This window comes from Sebastes umbrosus, chromosome 18 (assembly GCF_015220745.1).
Source record: "Sebastes umbrosus isolate fSebUmb1 chromosome 18, fSebUmb1.pri, whole genome shotgun sequence".
NCBI classification, from domain to species: Eukaryota; Metazoa; Chordata; class Actinopteri; order Perciformes; family Sebastidae; genus Sebastes; species Sebastes umbrosus.
The window spans coordinates 16,325,669-16,343,511 of record NC_051286.1 but is presented as its reverse complement, the minus strand read 5'-3'; the positions used below and the strand labels follow the sequence as shown (position 1 = coordinate 16,343,511).

Sequence of the window (17,843 nt, the reverse complement as noted above, 5' to 3'; positions counted from 1 at the left end):
TAATCATTTAAGTGATTTTTGCCAAAATGCTCTTGATCCAGCTTTTTAAATGGGAGATTTTTAGGGCTGCATCTTAGGATTATTTTTTTCGATTAATCAATTAATCATTGGAGCTATAAAACGTCAGAAAATAGTGTCCATCCCAGTTTTTCAAAGTCCAAGATGACTTTAAATGTCTTGTTTTGTAAATCCAAAACCCAAAGATATTCAATTTAATATGATATAAAACAGAGAAAAGCAGGAAATGTCCATATTTGAGAGGTTGAAAACAACATTTTCTGACATTTTTGCATGAAAAATTACAATTAATCGATTATCAAAATAGTTGGCAATTATTTTTCTGTCAATCAACTAATCAATTTCAAGTTTCTTTATTCGTCATAGCGCAAAACAGTTACAGCAAGCAGTTGTTGGCAATGAAAATGTTGGGTCTCAGTTATCCTTCAACAATGCTCATTAAAAATGTATATATAAAAAAGGAAAATCACAAAAGTAAAAGCAAAATGAGAATCAAAGACATTTAGTCTAGTTTAGTTAAAAAAACAAAAAAACAAACTGATTAGTCGACTAATCATTGCAGCTCTAGAGAATCTGCTGTTTTTCTTTGTTTTGACAAACTGAGTATCTTTGGGTTTTGGACTGTTGGTCGAATAAAAGTAAGACATCAACTTGCGCTATGTGAGATTGTAACGGCAAATAAGAAATCAGTTTGTCAATTGAGAGCAGCTCACAACCATGGGTGGCCCAAAAACACACGTGTGAAAAGTGCTTCTAAATAAGTACAAGTGCTGCTTTTCATTTGTGAGTGTTGTCTCCAAGGTCTCCAAAGCCAAGCATCAAAAGCAAACCTCCAAACTTCTGTTGCCACCGCATACGATTACAACCGCCAACATAGCTGCATACCAGCGTTTTAATCCCACTAAGCTGTCAGAATGCACTTCCCCTCTTCTTTCCACCCTCTCATCCAAAGGAAAAAAAAAAAAACTCTGAACATCCCGTCTGCTGTTCCTGTGTCAGAGGAGAAGTTAAGTGTGTTCCAAGTGTCAGGAGGATTTCCGTAATTCGGAGACGGACGCGGCCCAGGAAATGAATTAAAACTTCCAGGTGGCCGCTAGTCATCTGGTTGATATATTAGGAACACACATTGGTCAGCAAGGGCATGCCGCACACACACACACACAGGATGACTGACAGATAATACACAGCCGCGTCAACGTGAACTCTCCCCTCTGGGTGTCTTGGCAACCACAAGTCACAACAATCTCCTCCTCTGATCTGATTACAGACTTAATGTGAGCTAATGTGCACGATGGAGTGTGTGAGCGAACAACTGCCTGCCTGACTGACTGATCGTATACCTGGGATGTGTTTGGCCCAGCCGATGTTGACCACCAGCTCTCTGTCGGCCAGGTCACACAGCGTGGTCAGAGCCTTGATGTCGCTCTCAGGTACAGTGGGGTCCGGCATGGCGAAGATGCCCTCTGGCTCGGCCACCAGCAGCAGAGACACCACCTTGTTTTCTACCACGCCGCCAACAATGACTGAGGGAGATGGAGAGAGTAACATTCGATTTTTATTATCATAACCACCTTTATTTAATCATTATATATAATATAAACAGACAACAAAATTGTGCATCCCTTTAAAAAAAAAGGTGAAAATGGGGCTGTTTTTCTTAGCTCATGAAACGTTGAAGTTCTGGAGAAACATGGTTTTCACAGGACAGTAATGTAGTTCAGTACAATCATTCAAAGCATCCCACGTCTCACTTCAAAAACTACAGTTGGCATTGATTAATGCCAACTCATTAGCAAATACGAGCTATAAAAAATGATTAAGTGTTATGACAGACAACCTCACAGAGAGCATAATTTGACTGCTCTGAACTCGCAGACACAGATAAAACATCTCATATCTATAATAAAGGAATCCATTAACACAGACTGACTGCTCAACAATTATGTACTATAGTTGTGTTCATAATGCAAAACCACGGAAGCTTTTGTTTGTACACTTACATGTTTTTTTCTGAGGCAAGGCATTCTGTGGGTGCAGATACGGGCTGTTCTCAGCATCTATTCTCCTCTTGTACTTCTGTCTGCCGCCTCGAACCCGGTCCAGACGCACACCTGCACAAACACAAACACCAGGATATTAATGATGCATTTGGTGAAACAGTCACACTCTAAATATACGTACCCAGGTGTCCACAGTAATTGGTCTTTCAAATACTATAAAAAAACATTATTTATTGTTTGATTTAATGATTTAAAAAGGCATATGCAGTAGATTGTGAGATTACAGAGAGTAAAATGATGGTACATTTGTTGAAATAAAAGTGAAATAATAATGTTAATTTGTTCAGAGGGTCTGTGGATTTTGTAAATAAAGTAATCTAATTAAGTGAGTAGATGAGTATTTATAATACAAGGAGCATAATTCATCATATTTCGTAGAAAACAGTGTGGATTAAAAGAGCAATGTCTGCACAGTGACTCCAAACAACAAACTTATTTCAATAGACAACATTTCATTCCCACTTGGATCTTCAGTCAGTGTCCAGATGTTACTTTTTTCATCAGTATTGATGACAATGACAACAGTTCAAATCACAGACTGTATAAAATCATAGACTGTATACAGTATAAGAAGGATGTAGTCACCGTGACGTCACCCATTGGTTTGTGGACTGCCATTTTGAAGCCTTGAGTTTGCCAATTTGGCTGTAGCCATGTTGTTGTTTTGCAACCAGAAGTGACACGAGAGGATGGAGCCAAGCACAACCGAATCCTGAATAAGACATTTTCAGGCGACCAAAAAGGTTATAATTAACTTTCATGAACTGAAAACACACTGTGAAAGGGTTAAAGTTCTAAGACGAAAACACGGACAACTCCCAGACCGGACAACGCCGTGGTAGCGACCTGTCAATCACAAGGTTGCCACGCCCTAAAGCATCCCCTGCTTTATGGTCTATTTGACTCTAAATGAGACCATAATTTACTAAATGAACATCATGCTGTATTGAAGAAGACTTGAAACTAGCGATTGAGACCATAAACTCATGTTTACAATGTTTACTGAGATAATAAATCAAGTGAGAAGTAGGCTCTTTTTCTCATAGACTTCTATACAATTTGACAATTTTTTGCAACCAGAGGAGTCGCCCCCTGCTGACTGTTAGTTTATGGAACTTCAGCATTGGCTTCACTTTTCAGAGCGGAGGCTGTAAACATTTCTGCTGTAACGTTGGGCATTTTAACATGGGCGTCTATGAGAATTGACTCGCTTTTGGTGCCAGCCTCAAGAGACCATTCAAAGAACTGCAGTTTTTGGCGCTGCGTTGGCTTCATATCTCAGCACCGGACGTTGCCGCTTGGTTCAAACAGGTAATCAGTTATCAGAAAGAGGCTTCATATTGAACCCGATCAACCATCAGGATGTCTCTGCTCCCATCATGTCTCAACGATCCCAAGGAGACATGAATGGAACATGTCTAACGCCGGCACAGCAGCATGCATCCTGTAACGCGACACCCAAGAACTTCAGAGCAGCCGATGACAACTGCTCATCTTAACGAGCATTGTGGTGGCCAAGTCACCACGGCGACGGGACATAAGAGTGTGTGTGTGTGCATACAGGGGGTAACAGTCAGTGCTGAGAGTAACAGTCACCAGGTGTATCTCTAAAGAAAGTGTGAACGTGACTCAGGGAGCCTTCGGTAGTGGTGTTGGGTTACCTGATCTACACAGAGGCCATACTGACCCTGAATAGATCCATAATGGCACTCTGAGGATATTATTTGCCCACTTGACACCTCACGCTGACACTTCGTCCCTTTGGTCCGGCTGCCTCCTCTACTTATTCTTACTAATGCACATATATTTATGGCGAGCATGCATGAACATCCACATTAAATGTCCTTTTAATCAGGCATGTAAAATGTGTTGTAGGGTTGAAAGGTTCTCCGTTTTTTGCATCATTGGTTTGTAACGCTATTTTTATGTTATTTTATAGTCAACCTATTACCATAACAACAATTTTATAGAAGCTCTGCTTTATTAGTTAATGTACCAGTAAGATGGAGAGAGGGGGTTACTCATAATAAAGCGATGGTGTGAAAATGTGCATCGTGACCTTTGCTGTATGCTAAGATGTTGTATGACTGTTTACTTCCACATACTGTATAAAGATGGACAATTTTGACAGATAGACGTATGCAAATCCCTACCGACCCACCTCCTTATAGGCTCTATTACAGTATTGTATGCAAGCCTATATTTATCCTACATGAATACATTTTCTGCAACAATATTTTACTTACGGGATTTGTGTATTTGAGTTTTTCTCTAAGCTCTTCTTACTGGTTTGAAATGGGCTCAATTGGAAAAAGGTGATATCATGTATTTCCCTGCACCAATCAGGGTTCAACAATATTTGAATAAAAATCTGAAGACAGTTTTGGGTTGTTTGCTAATGTTTCCAGACCACTGTCAATCAAATCAGATCCAACCACGCCGACATAATCCTGATGATTTATTTTTGCGCATTAAACCCTTAATAAATAATAAATACTTCTTATGAAATACTTATTTTATTGTTAGTATATTGTGAATCCGTTACCAACCCTAATTTACTCTCAATGTTTTCAATAAATAATAATATTTTTATGGCTGTTCCTACGCTCCAGAAAAAGATAGTAAGTGGAACTTAAATTGGGATTTGTTTTGTCAAACTATTTGAAAGGTCAAGCATGAACGCATGCGCTTTGACGCAAACTCCTTAAGGTGTTTTGGATGAAATTATAACTAGCTCAGATGTCAACAGATCCATCCCCATGACAACTGACCAAGATGTATACGATGTATTATGGTTGAGAGCTCCATAAAAGCTCGTAAGTCAACCTTGAGTTGGGAATGTTTTGTCAAAATAAATAAATAGATTGAATCCCATTTAATTTAACTTATAGCTCACAACCAATTACCAGAATTTTTCATTCTGTAATTAATCCAGATAAACATATCATTTTGAATCAAGCCCAAGACAGAAATTGTCAAGCACTGATGTGTTTTAAAAATAGCTTAGACTTATTCTAATCAAGGTAAATATGACAATTTATCATGGTATAGATTTAAGGTCATATCGTTGAGCCCTACTTCCTACATTTGGGTATCACATTTGGTAAAATGGGTAAAATGTGTAAGATGTGAGATGACACTTTTGGGGTTAAGAGAAAGAAGTGAATATGTTGTAATCAATAAGATGAGTGGGGAATTAAAGTAACAATCGGTTGGGTAAACTGAACTTAATGCCCTCTGACCCCCTGGTGATGTCATGAGGGGCAAATAGTAAGTGTGAATTATCCTGGGCACTTGGCAGATGGCACCCTGAGGTGTGAGATGATGGATGAGGGCGCTTACTCGTGCATCAGATTTAACACAAACTGCTGACAAACACTGGATTAAATCTAACGATTTTGGTCATGTTGGAAAAGTGTGTTTTATACGGGTACACTTGTGTGTGTGCTCAGATCTGACAGTTATTCAAACACACACATCAGAGCTAAGTGTAACTCTTCACAGTGGAATGTGCTGACAACCAAAAGGCCGAGAATAGCTTTGGTGGATAACAGACACACACACACCTCCTCCCTGTTCTTCTGTACAGCCCATCAGAGTTCGATAAACACGGACTACTCAGACATTGATCTATTTTTTGCCCGCTTTCATCACTCAGCCTTCTTTTTGAGGGTGTCTGGATCTTCACGTGGGAGGCTTTACAGGTTCCCAAAACGCACAGCGGGTTCAAGAACGCGGACATCTAGTAGACTGATCCAGGTTGCTGTGTTCTTTGGCGGCGCTGTCTCCCCCCCTGCCTCCATCACTGCTGCCACCACCAGCATGTGTTCAGTACAAACAATCCTGCGCTTCTCAAATATTGTGACAAACGCACGCAACGCCACGGTGGCGTTACATTCTCCGCACGCTGCTTCTCAAATGAAACAGGATTTGGAAAGTTGGCAGTGAGGCACTCAGCACATTCTGTTCTGATGCTTATTCTGAGAATACAGATTAACAAAGCACGATTAACACACCTGAGACTAAATGACTTCAAGCAGCAGGAAGCGGGGATGAGACGGAGGTATTACTGCGCCGCTGACCATATCTCTTAGGAGCGTAAACCATTAAAATACAGCATCACACAATTACATCTGCATGATAAACTGTATTTTGAAAATATTGCGTACATTTTGCCAACATGCATGTTTTTACTGCCCTTAGAAGCGACAGCAACTCTAGTATTGAGCACTAAACAGGGCTTAATCAAATCCTGCCCGGGGTCTATATGTCTTTTAGCCGTGTATTTAATACGGCTCTGACTCTCCCCATTAAACCTCACAGCTCCTCTGTCTCAGCCTTTACTGCGGCCTCTCCGGGGAAGAGGGGCATTACGAGACACGATGAAGCGCGTTACGAGGGCGCTTACGACGGGAGTTACGAGGGGCAGTTCGCATTTCACGGAGGTCCAGGAATCCCACAAGGCATCTGGAGGAATTTACGAGGGGGGAGGGAAAGCAAAAGGGGGTGGCGAGAGGAGAGGAGGGGGGCTTGAGGGGCGGATTGGGACGTTGTTGATGCCCCTACCCTATTAAAAGCAGCTAATTTAGAAAAATGGCAGACATACTCGCTCACAAAAACACAGAGGTGTGCGCATAAATGTGAGTGCAGGCCTGACGTGTTTAAATATACACAAACTGATACCCGTGTAAGGATGCTATAATTCCGTGTATCCGTAACTCACACACACACATTTAGGAACACAGCAGCAATAAACGGATGCTGCTGCTGTGTGTTTGGAGATGAGTAGGTGGGATTAGAGGATCGTTCCAGTTTATTACAACTGGGACCTTATTTTCATAGTTTGGGCCACCATTTCTATTGGTTATGATATCATTATACTTCTGATAGTAATTGCTGAGATCGAGGAATATGGCGACATCGCTACAACAAAGTCTGACAGCGCAAAAAAAAAAGAGCATTCAGACGATCACGCAGGTTGTAAACGAGCCACATTCTCACTTTATTTGGAGGTAAATTTCACCTCCAAATAAAATGACACTCACTGTGCAAAGCTATGACACATTTTGCTTTGTAATCTATTCATTTCAAGTGCAACTTTAAGAACTTTGACCCACAAATTCAGGCAGCTAGCGAGCGAGAGAGTCCAAAATGGAGGAAGTTAACGTATCTTGGCATGTCGTGCCTTACAATTTAACTTAACCTCCTCTATCGGAGTATAAACTGCACCACAATAGAAGCACAGTTTACAGACAAGTTATAGGACAGGAGCCAAATGAAGCCAAAACATCTCGATTGCCCCCTGGTGGCTGGCTGCAGTATAGGTCATAAGCCCCGCCCCCTCCATGTTAGCGGATGGGAGATGTATGGGACAAATAATTTTTTCCCAAAGATGGTTTCTGTCATTTTAGGTAGTTATCACACTGATGTATGTTCAAGTGTTAATCTTTCTGAAGTTTTTTTTTAAGTTCGGTTTTAATTAGTTATTTGATGCTATAAAAAGGGGGTGAGGTCACTACTGTGCAGACTCGGGCTCCAAATGTCTTCAAATGGCAGCTCCCGTATCTGGGATAGTTTGGCTTCATCCGTGTAGAGTGGGAGGAAGTGGAGAAGCGTCGTCCATCTATATATAGTCTATTTTTAATAAACTGTGTGAACTTATTGTCCTGTTAGCGACCGAGCCAACAAACTGCTGACTGACAATTACCAAGCAGAAAGCATGCTTTTTCCTCCCTTCTTCCCTCTTATCAATAACTCTTTGATGAATAAAATGGTATAAATACATTTAATATCCCTCCGTCCTAAAATTGTAGCCACCACACATACACACACACACACACACACAGAAACACACACACATTTTATCTGCTCTCCCCTCTTTTTATCATCTCCTGGCCCTACACAGCATGCAGCAAGTGGCCAGTACAGTAGGAGGTCGCTAATGTTTTCCTTTTTGAGTCACTTCTAAATCTGGACAACAATATGTCACCAGACAGGCACACAGTCAGCCTGAAGGAGCACCTGACCGCTGTCACAGACTCTCTGTGTGGCATGTATGCATGTCACCACTCTTAGTGCATATATTTGAGCATATGTTATGACGTTTTGCATCGTATGAAATTAGCTGTACAAAAGATGTTAGAATGTGAAAGAATGCTAAAATTACTTGGTTTATTTTATATTTATTCCACCTTAATTTAAGTCTGTGCATGGGTATAAATACACTATAGTATAGGCACCATTGTGTCTATAATTCAGATTTAGAAATAAAAAAAAACGTTATTGTCCAGCACAAAGCAGTAGGCTGGGTTAGGTAGGTTACTTGTCCCATTCTCATTAAATTCCCCACTTGTAAAATCTCAAACTTTTTACATTTTAATTTTTGTAAAGTTTCGTCCCAAGAGCCCTTAGCAACGACTCGCTCCATTATCTCACTAACTGCTGCAGTGCTGCACTCACACACTTACACACACACACTGGCAGATTTCCAGAAGCTATTTCGGAGGAACACTGGTGAAGCAAAGACTGACACAATTGAACAGTTAGTAGCCCTCTCCTCCCTCTCAAAGACACGGCTACGCATTGTTCAGCCCTGTGTTTACTGCACATACACAGACCTACACACACACACACACATCACAGCTGGCACGAAGGGCCTGAAGTTTAACTGTCAAAGGTTTTAGGTTTCACTGGAGTCTACAGAACTACGGTACTTGCCGTCGCCAGTTTATCAGGTGAGACATTTAGTGAATCTCAGCTGGTAATCAGGGTATTGTTTCCAGGAATGCACAACACAGAAATTGCTTGACTTGTGTTAGCCTTCGCTCTCCGGGTGCTTTTTCTCTGTCTCAACTGAGGTTTGAACTTCTGCCAAGAAGACTACCAGCCGATCAATCCCAGGAAAAGCAACTCAATCAATGTTTTGACCCGAGTCTGAAAGTGATTTTTGGTGTATAGCTGACCTTCTCTCAACATGCCCACAGACAGACATTTCACGAATCGACAGGCCTGGCAGGATTTCCTCCTTCTCTTGGTGATTTCACATTCATTGGACGCTGGGCAGCTGTAGTCGATGTTACCTGGAGGAGAAGAGAGGAAGATTTAAAAACAGTTTTTTTTTTTTTTTTTTAAGTCACAATGAAGCAATAATTCAACATTCATTCTGACAATATTCTCATACTGAGATTCACAGTTCAGTCAAAAGTTAAATTTCACTGAGAGTGTCACAGCACAAAATCTTAAAGGGGCAGTCCAGCGATTTAGTGTTGTACTGCCATAAAGTTGTAGGACTCACAAGAGACAGGTTAAAAAAAGAATGGTCATTATTGAAGCAGTAGATGCAGAGATATCCTGAATTTTAGTCCTTTGTGTGGGTCATACCCCCAAAACACAGAATCCTACACTTCCCATAATGCAACAGGAAAGAGCATTTCATTAGACCATCCCTGCCTGGTAAATACTCCCACCTTTAAACTCCACATCTCCAGTTTTTGTGCCTCAGACTTCTGTTAAGAAATTTATAATGTCAAGCGGAAACTGAGATGAACCTGATGACATCACTATGACATCGTCATGGTTACTTTCTCAGACTTGACACAGCTCCCTCCAAGCTACAGAGGACATTATATATAACTGTTTTCGTAGGCTGTGAAGAACTCCTTGTGACGAGTAAACTGATCTCCATGTGTGAAATCAGTGGACTGCACCTTTAAATTATTGAGAATAAACATCATATCCAACATCATATAGTTATAAAACACTAAAAAAACACATCATTCAAAAAAGGGGAGTCATTTTTACTATGACATTTGGCTTTCAAAATCAGTGCAATCGCATACAAAATCACATGTTTCCAACACCTAATTGGGAGTAATAGCAACGGCAGCCAAAAATGCGCGTTAAGCCCGATGATGGCGTTCAGCCAGTTGCAGGCGCTCTCAGCTGCCACCCTCTATCAGAAACAGGAAGTATCTGATGAGCCAGACATCAGATCTCCCCGGTTGATCTAACAGCCGTTCATCCCGTTTGCCCTTTGAACCCATCTACGGTCGCCAACTTCTAGAGGCCTAAACACATCGCAGACTGCCGGGTCCTTGGACCTGGGCCGCGAGCCCACAGAGCACAGGACAATCCCTTTAAAACACCCACACCGCATGCCGCTGCCTCTCGCCACTAACGGCTTTCAGGGGTGAAGTGCACACATTCAGCGCCGTATGTTATGCGAAGCTTTAAAGCCCAAACTCAAACATGTTGACTATATACACGACGCCGCTGCAAGTTTAACCGCATATCAGCTGTTTGCAAACAGGTCTTTATTTAAAGCCTTTCTGCAGGAGGCGGAAGCTGTGAGCTAACTGATCGGGGTTTGTTTATGCCAAAACAAACGACTGCATCTGCACCATGTTGCTAGTAAAACAGGTTTATACGGTGCCAGGAAGGCATTATCGGCCATGCACAATAAACTCTGTTACTAAGTATAAAACTGAGCGGGAAACTTGTGACTAAATGTGTGTTTTGTGTGTGTGTGTGTGTGTGTGTGTGTGTTACCTCTCTCTCTCGCTCTCTTACCCTGGATGGTCCTCTTGAAGAAGGCCTTGCAGGCTTCACAGGAGGCCACGCCGTAGTGGTAGCCCGAGGCAACGTCACCGCACACCAGACACACACGCTTGGCCACCGAGCCCAGCATGAATTCACACTTCACTTGGCTTTCTTCCTCCACAAACCTCCTGGATAGACGTGGAGAGGAAGGGATGAAGTGAAGGGGACAAATTAAGAGGAATGTGCTCAGATAGTTCCATTTAAACACACAAAATAAAGCATAATGCATACACCAACCTATTTGCTCCTCCATTGTTGGCCAACGGCGCTGTGTGACCATAGAGGCTTGGCGAGTCCAGCCCATTGCTGTGGTTGTGAATGCCTTTGATCAAGGGCCCGTAGCTGGAGTTTGTGTCCGAGGAAGAGCTCCCGGGACTGGGCTGGGCCGGGCTGACGTCGCCCTGAGAGCTGGGGCTGGGGCTGGAGGGCTCACGCTTTATTGTGGAGGGACAGGTGGGGTCCAAGCCCCTCACTGACATCCTGCCCAGATGACTGGAGAAAAAGAGAGGAGACATTTTATTACATATAATCGGATATGCATCTTATTGTAATACATATTCATGATGGTTTCCGGTCAGCTTTATATAATGAGTCACCTTGGTATTGTCATAAATATTAATGACTGGCTAGTTTTATTGAGTCAGGCATCATTTACACAGAGAGTAATAATGTAATAAGCAGCTTCGAAAAAAAGGCATTAATCTTTGAGTTCATATAGTGTATGTATTTTCAAACATACACAGCAGAAAGCTCATATTTCTTTCAACTACACCCTTTTTTCCCCCCTCATCAGTCTCCCGACGCTTCAACGGCCTAGGCTCTCCATCTCCACGCCCCTTCATTCATGCATCCATCCATTCCCAGTCTTATCTAAACCAGCCGTTTGTGATTTCCCACATATGCAAAAGCTGTTGTCCATTACACTGCTTTGTTTTTAAAGATGGAGATTGCTTAAGCAAACGTATGGAAATAGCCAAACCAGCAATCATCCGGTTCTTCATCGCCAAACACCGTCGCCTTTCTGTCTCTATAGTCTCTTTGTGTGTCTCTCAGTTACTCATCATACTCGACCTGTCAGTTAACAAGTTGTTGCAACAGCTACAAGCTTTTTTTTACTGTTAGAAATATTAGAAAATGTGGAGAAATTAAAATAATCCATTGATTTGACATGAACAAATGCTTTATAATGCAATAACTGAGATATAATATTAACACTAGTTCATTGTTTGTGTATTGTGCATGGACAGTCAACCCCAAAACCACTAAAAAGGACACTAAAGAATGGTTTCAAGAACAACACACTTTGCTCTTTCGGTTTAATATATATTTAAATATGACAACAATACAGACTTGTGTAGATATTTCTGAAGTACTTTCTATGAATACTTCCACTATAACTGCTTGGAATAAACCTTCCTCTGCCTGCATGTTAAAGTGTGCATCATTACTTTATTATTGGATCGAAATGTGACCACAACAGACTCTCTGTCACCACGACGAGGAGAAAAAAGCATCTGAAACCAGCTGAGGTGAACACTAGGCTCACAGGCATGTGATCTGCACTATCACACACACACACACACACACACACATAGTGGCGTCAGGCGTTCATGTGTGCATGTAAAAATAAAAAGCATAGACAGGCTCCCACTTCTCTACACACACTTAAGATCCATGTGATCAGGAACATGTTCAAGCTCCCTGCACACACACACACACACACACATACTTACATACAGTACACACTTACAGACACAGTTTAAAGCAAGTGTCTTCATAAACACCCCGACACGTACTGGCATGCAACTGTTAGTCGCCAGGCCAACTTTAGAAAGACACCCTGCTGTCCCACACTCTGTCGCACACTTCCACATGCAGAGAAACACACGCACACACACAGTACTCACACAGCCGTACGTCTCTCTCCCACTCTAATCTCATGGCTTGGTGAGGTGGATGGCCAAGCCAGTCTGTTTCCTGTCATGTAAATCAGTGCTCGCTTGGCCACAAGTCATTTGGTAGGTAAAAAGACTGGCCGCTTTTAACCACCTCCAGAGTAAACCATGGGCACGCGCTATTGACCCCTCTACAAACCCACAATTACAGACACATAGACGCACAGTACGAGTAAACTGCTCTATAGTAGACTTCTCTATAAGAAAACCAAGCAACTATAGCAACGTAATTATAGTATCTGCTGTCAGAAGTGGGGCTATCATCAATTTATATATTCATCACTTATGGGCAGTGCAACAATTGACATATTTTCCCCTTATAAAAGGTGTTATGGTGAACATTAGGGCTGTGTCTTGGCAAGAATCTGGCAATACAATACGTATCATGATACAGGGATTACGATTCAATATATTGCGATAAATTGCGATACCGTAAGCAAAGTGATATATTGCGATTTTTAAATAAATCTAATTTCAGGAAAACTGTCGGAGTAAAAGATAGTTGTTTTTTATGCAATCGGAACAGTGTATTTTCATTTGCATTTATCACAGACTCTGTAACATCCACCACCATATCACAAAAGATAATATCGCAATATTCAAGTGTATCGATATTTTCTTACACAACTAGATAACATGCTAGCAAACATTTGCCTACACAGCAGACACAGAGCAACATTAACATTTAGTCGTGGTTTAGGTCATCTGACGAATGTAAGTCCAATGTTCACTCTACTTTTAGCTCTGTTTTGGTCTCCACCAACTCCTGAAAGAAATACCTCTTTAGCTGCCAAATGATGCGCTATGTCAACTATAGCTGTACGGCTGGAAAAGACCTCAATGAGAGCGGTGAGAGTGAATCAAAACCTTAACGTTGTGGACCGTAAAACCAAAACAATTAGCCTAAGGACGCTAACAAGCTCTAGGCTTCGTCCGAAATCGCATACTATGTACTACATACCCGATAGATATACTATGGTACAACACACTTTTGTGTGAATAAACAGTAGTATGCATCTTTTTGGGCGCACTGAGCAGTAATTTACTTCGTCACTTCCTGAGAGCCTCCTTGCCGGTTGGAGACGTGTAACCATGGTAACCCGTGCCAACCTCATGTGACCAAAACGGCGGTTTGTGAGAATCAGAATCTGAATTCATTTAAAATATATATTACGCCGAGCAAAGTGACATTTTTACACATAAATTGAAGCGTTATTGAAGTTACAGAGCTGTCCGTCAACGTTTGTTATGAAAGTTGTTGTCACTACCGCATTGCATTGTGGGATATTCATGCAGTATTTGCATACTATTGGTTTTAGCGTACTAAATAGCATGTTAGTATCGGATTAGTTAGTATGGACGCAACCCTGGAGGGTTGGGGCAAGCGATATTAGGAATCCTACTAGAGCGAAGGCATGACGTCCTACTCTTCCTCTGATTGGTACTAGCCAATCAGAGGCAGAGTTGGGCGGACCATGCCTTTGCTATAGCAGGATTCGTAATTTAGCTGGGGGGAACTGTGGTGATAATTCGCTGAGGGTTTTTCCACATTACACTGAGTTGTTTGATCCATTGTTGATAATAAAAGATTAATTTGTGCAGCCAAATAAATATTATTTTAACATCAGGGCTGAAATTCAGGTATCATATCAGCTAGTATTGAAACATTCCCAACAATACCCGGCTCTAGACTTAAGCCCCCAAATTTGAACTCAATAACCAATGAACAAGTCATTTTAACTCTCCCCCCCTCCTCCCTCACCCGTTGCCATCTCTCACCTCTCCAATCCACTTTGAAGACTATAAAAACAGTACAGAGAAGAGATTTCAGTTTGCTTTTAAAGTGACTCACTGGTTTACTTATTGGCTATCCATCATAGGCGTCCATATTGCTTTGTCAAGTCTCTGACAGATACAGAGTGAGATATACTTTGTGCTCTCCCATTATAATGCATCACAGGGAGGAGGAAGAGGAGGAGGAGGAGGAGAGGTGTGTGTTGGGGGGGGGGGTGTTGGTGTTTTGCTTCCATAATGAAATGGCATTAGAGTGGGGTGATCAGATGTGATGTAATATTCACTCTGACAGATTACTAATCTACAACTCCACATAAAAGCCCATCAAAAGACGGTTGGTGCAGCTCCTACAGCGGCATGCAGCGGGGATAAATCAGTGTGTGTGTGTGTGTGTGTGTGTGTGTGTGTGTGTGTGTGTGTGTGTGTCAATGGCTATTCACAGTTATCGTACCTTGCTCCTTTGTGCCCCCAGAATCCAAAACAACTCTAATTGCACCTTGGCAACAAAGGCCAAGAAATTCACCGTGAAACGACAAGGAGACAGAAAGAGAGAAGAAGAAGAGAGGCGGGGAGGAAATTACAAGAGAGTCAGACAGATAGAGGGAGTGTGAAAAAAAGGCCGGGAAGGGACAGAAAGAAAGGGGGCAGTCCTGTGGCTCATTAACCTGGGGGGGTGTTGAAAAGAAAAGAGAGAAGGCAACACTCACTTTCAAATGAGCTGCGTCATAATGCAGACAATGACCCCGGCGGATGGAGGAGGGAGAGTGAGAAGACAAACAGGGAGGGAAGTGACCAAGAAGAGATAAAGAAAATGTACGGGCCTTGGGGAAGTGAAAATAAAATGCAAGGCGACAGAGATTCACCCTAAAAAAAACTACTGAGTAACCTTTTAGCCCTAACCCTAACCCTGAGGACAGTTATATAGGTCAGTGGGGTCTCAGTAGTGTTTTTTTTTTTTTTTACTAATGAGCCATAGGAGATGAGCAGGGATCAGTGGCACCCCGAGCCAGCAGTAAGAGCCTTAGTCAGGCTTTGGACGAAGCTGTTAGCAGGGAGCCTGTGGCGGGAGCTTTAGACCCACAGGCTCTGGAAACCATGGATCGCGTGCCATACAGGGGATCATCTGCGGCCATCGCTGCCTTTTTCCTCCCGTTCTTTATCTGGTTGCTTCTGTCACCGGCGATCAGCCGTCCTGTACATCTGCTCATCTTCTGCCTCACTTGTCTTTTTGGGTCTCCAATTCTCTTCTCTGCTATAGGGGAACTTTCAATCCCCCCAAAAAAAGGCTTGATGAGATATTTTTCTCAGAGTGATTGTGCCACAGCTGATAAAAGCGCAGCAGTGATGATAATGAACATGATTTTTTCTTTTTTTTATGATTACAGGAAAAGAAAGGCAATCAAAAAGCTGTGCCGGGGCAATCAGACAGCTGCTTTTGCAAGGTTTTCGCTTGCTTCGTGCACGTCGGGAAGATTTTCAACCAGCTTTTGGTCGACCCAGGCTGTTCTCAAACTGGTCTTTCACGCTCGCACCTCACTATCAACAAACAAACAGGCTGAACAATGTCAACTGTAAGCAATGCAAACAAACCTCCACACCATGCAGGGAAATATTCCTCTAAACTTCCCCCAAAACACAGAGAAAGAAACTTTATATTTGAATGCTTATCTATGTTAATCTTTTCCTATTACACCCTTAATAAAGGCAATAAAGGATTAGTCAGATAATTGATTAATCAATCAAAAAAAGATAATTCAGCAACTATTTTGATCATTGATTAATAGGTTAACATCATTCTCTACTTCCATACACTGAATTGGGAGGATTTTCTTTGGGTTTTGACTGTTGGTTAGACAAAACAAGCAATTTTAAAGGTGCTATTGATAACATTCAGCCACTAGATGCTGCATTCTCCCTCCCCCTTTCCATTGCATGTCCCCTAGATGTGGGAACCAAACGTCAAATATCTTCCACAGAGATAATTAAACAAATCATTTTGGACCCGTCAACATTTTTTAAATGTATTTGCACCTTTCTAAAAGCTCTGTGGATGTTTTTTAGTTTTTTTTCAATTATTCGTCTACATGAAAATGTTATCAATATAACATTTAAGACGTCATCTTGGGTTTAACGAAAGCATGATGAGCATTATTTACTATCTTCTGACATTTTATAGACTACACGATTACTTGATTAATCGAGAAAATGTATCATCCGATAAAATGCTGCAAGAACTAATAAGGACAAAACTGCAGGCCTAAAACTGCTAATTAAAAGGCAAATATTTACACCAGCTTAATTCAAAGGAAGATAAATGGCAAACATAAGGATGAGTTTAAATGTCCATGTGGCATATGTGCATTCTTTTAAAAAGAAACAATGAAACTGTAAATTGTAACGAGTGGATGAGCAAATATTGTAAAAGTAGAAGTCAACAGTTTTTGCGTAAAGGTGGAGGTAATAGTGATGATGCAAAGCAGTCGAATTGTATGCTGCAAATACTTTGACCGCCTTGTGTTATCCTTTCTCACACTCAAAATGGAGTGTGATGGTCTCACGGTTCTCACGCTCCAACTCTCTCATAGTAATAGTAATACGTTTTATTTAAAGTGTTCAGATGCGTTATGAATGAAACTGATTCTAAAGTATTCAAATCAACTTGAAAACCAGAAGCATACACCACAAGCAGACACTTTTTGAGTCAAACACACACACACATGCAATGTCCCACAACTCAGACATCTGAAAGACTTGTATCTCAGTCAACACATCATAAGGAAGCAGTCATTTAACTTTCACACTCAGTTCAGTTTGCTCCACCTGTGCCTCACTCATAGAGTACACACGTCATGCTCAGTACAGTCATTGTGCAGGTACTTACTCTGTGTCAGAGTGGTAGGTGAAACACTCTGGGAGGTAGAGGTCGACTAAATCCATGTGCACTCTGTCACCATGCTCTGAAGACGAGAAAAATAGATGTCTGTTTCTGTCTGCCCTCACCTCTGTAGATTTGATAAACTGGATCTCTCACTGACTGCACTGTTGGTCACTTTCTCTTTACTCTGCCTCCAAACTGTGTCTCCATCTACTGCCCTGTCCTCTGTGGTATCACACCCTCAGCTCCTCTCATTGTCCCTGCGTCTGTCCTCTTCCTGTCACTCACACTTCTCACCGCTGGCTGCCTTTGAAGGTCCTCACTGTTGTGACTAGCTGGCTGCGTGTGACAAGTAAAGGGTCTCCAAGCGAAGCTGGCCCTCATGAACACTCAGCCACACCATTTGAATGGCCTTCCCCCAGCACAGTGGGCTGGCAGCTGATTGGCTGTCCTCTGAGCCAATGAGAGGCAGCCTCTCACTGGGGCAGGTGGATGTGACACCAGAGGATGTTTGAGGATTTAGTTCTTAGAAAGTGTGGAAGG

The 17,843-nt window shown here is 41.9% G+C and overlaps 1 protein-coding gene across 5 annotated transcripts in view; it reads right to left on the bottom strand.

Annotated features, from left to right (window-relative positions):
• Positions 1-17,843, bottom strand: part of LOC119476908 (estrogen-related receptor gamma-like) — a 32,600-nt gene that overhangs the window by 6,082 nt on the left and 8,675 nt on the right. Inside the window, exons 2-7 of one of the 5 annotated variants that reach the window (XM_037750562.1) lie at positions 17,307-17,382; positions 10,914-11,168; positions 10,626-10,804; positions 9,041-9,157; positions 2,019-2,129; positions 1,359-1,541 (exon numbers count right to left, since the gene is read on the bottom strand). In XM_037750562.1, coding sequence (XP_037606490.1) covers positions 1,359-1,541; positions 2,019-2,129; positions 9,041-9,157; positions 10,626-10,804; positions 10,914-11,168; positions 17,307-17,362 — 901 coding nt within the window. In that variant the 5' untranslated portion in view covers positions 17,363-17,382. Of the gene's footprint in view, positions 1-1,358; positions 1,542-2,018; positions 2,130-9,040; positions 9,158-10,625; positions 10,805-10,913; positions 11,169-17,306; positions 17,776-17,843 lie in introns of those variants that run through there. The other 4 variants (XM_037750565.1, XM_037750561.1, XM_037750563.1 and 1 more) reach the window with 4 other exon arrangements.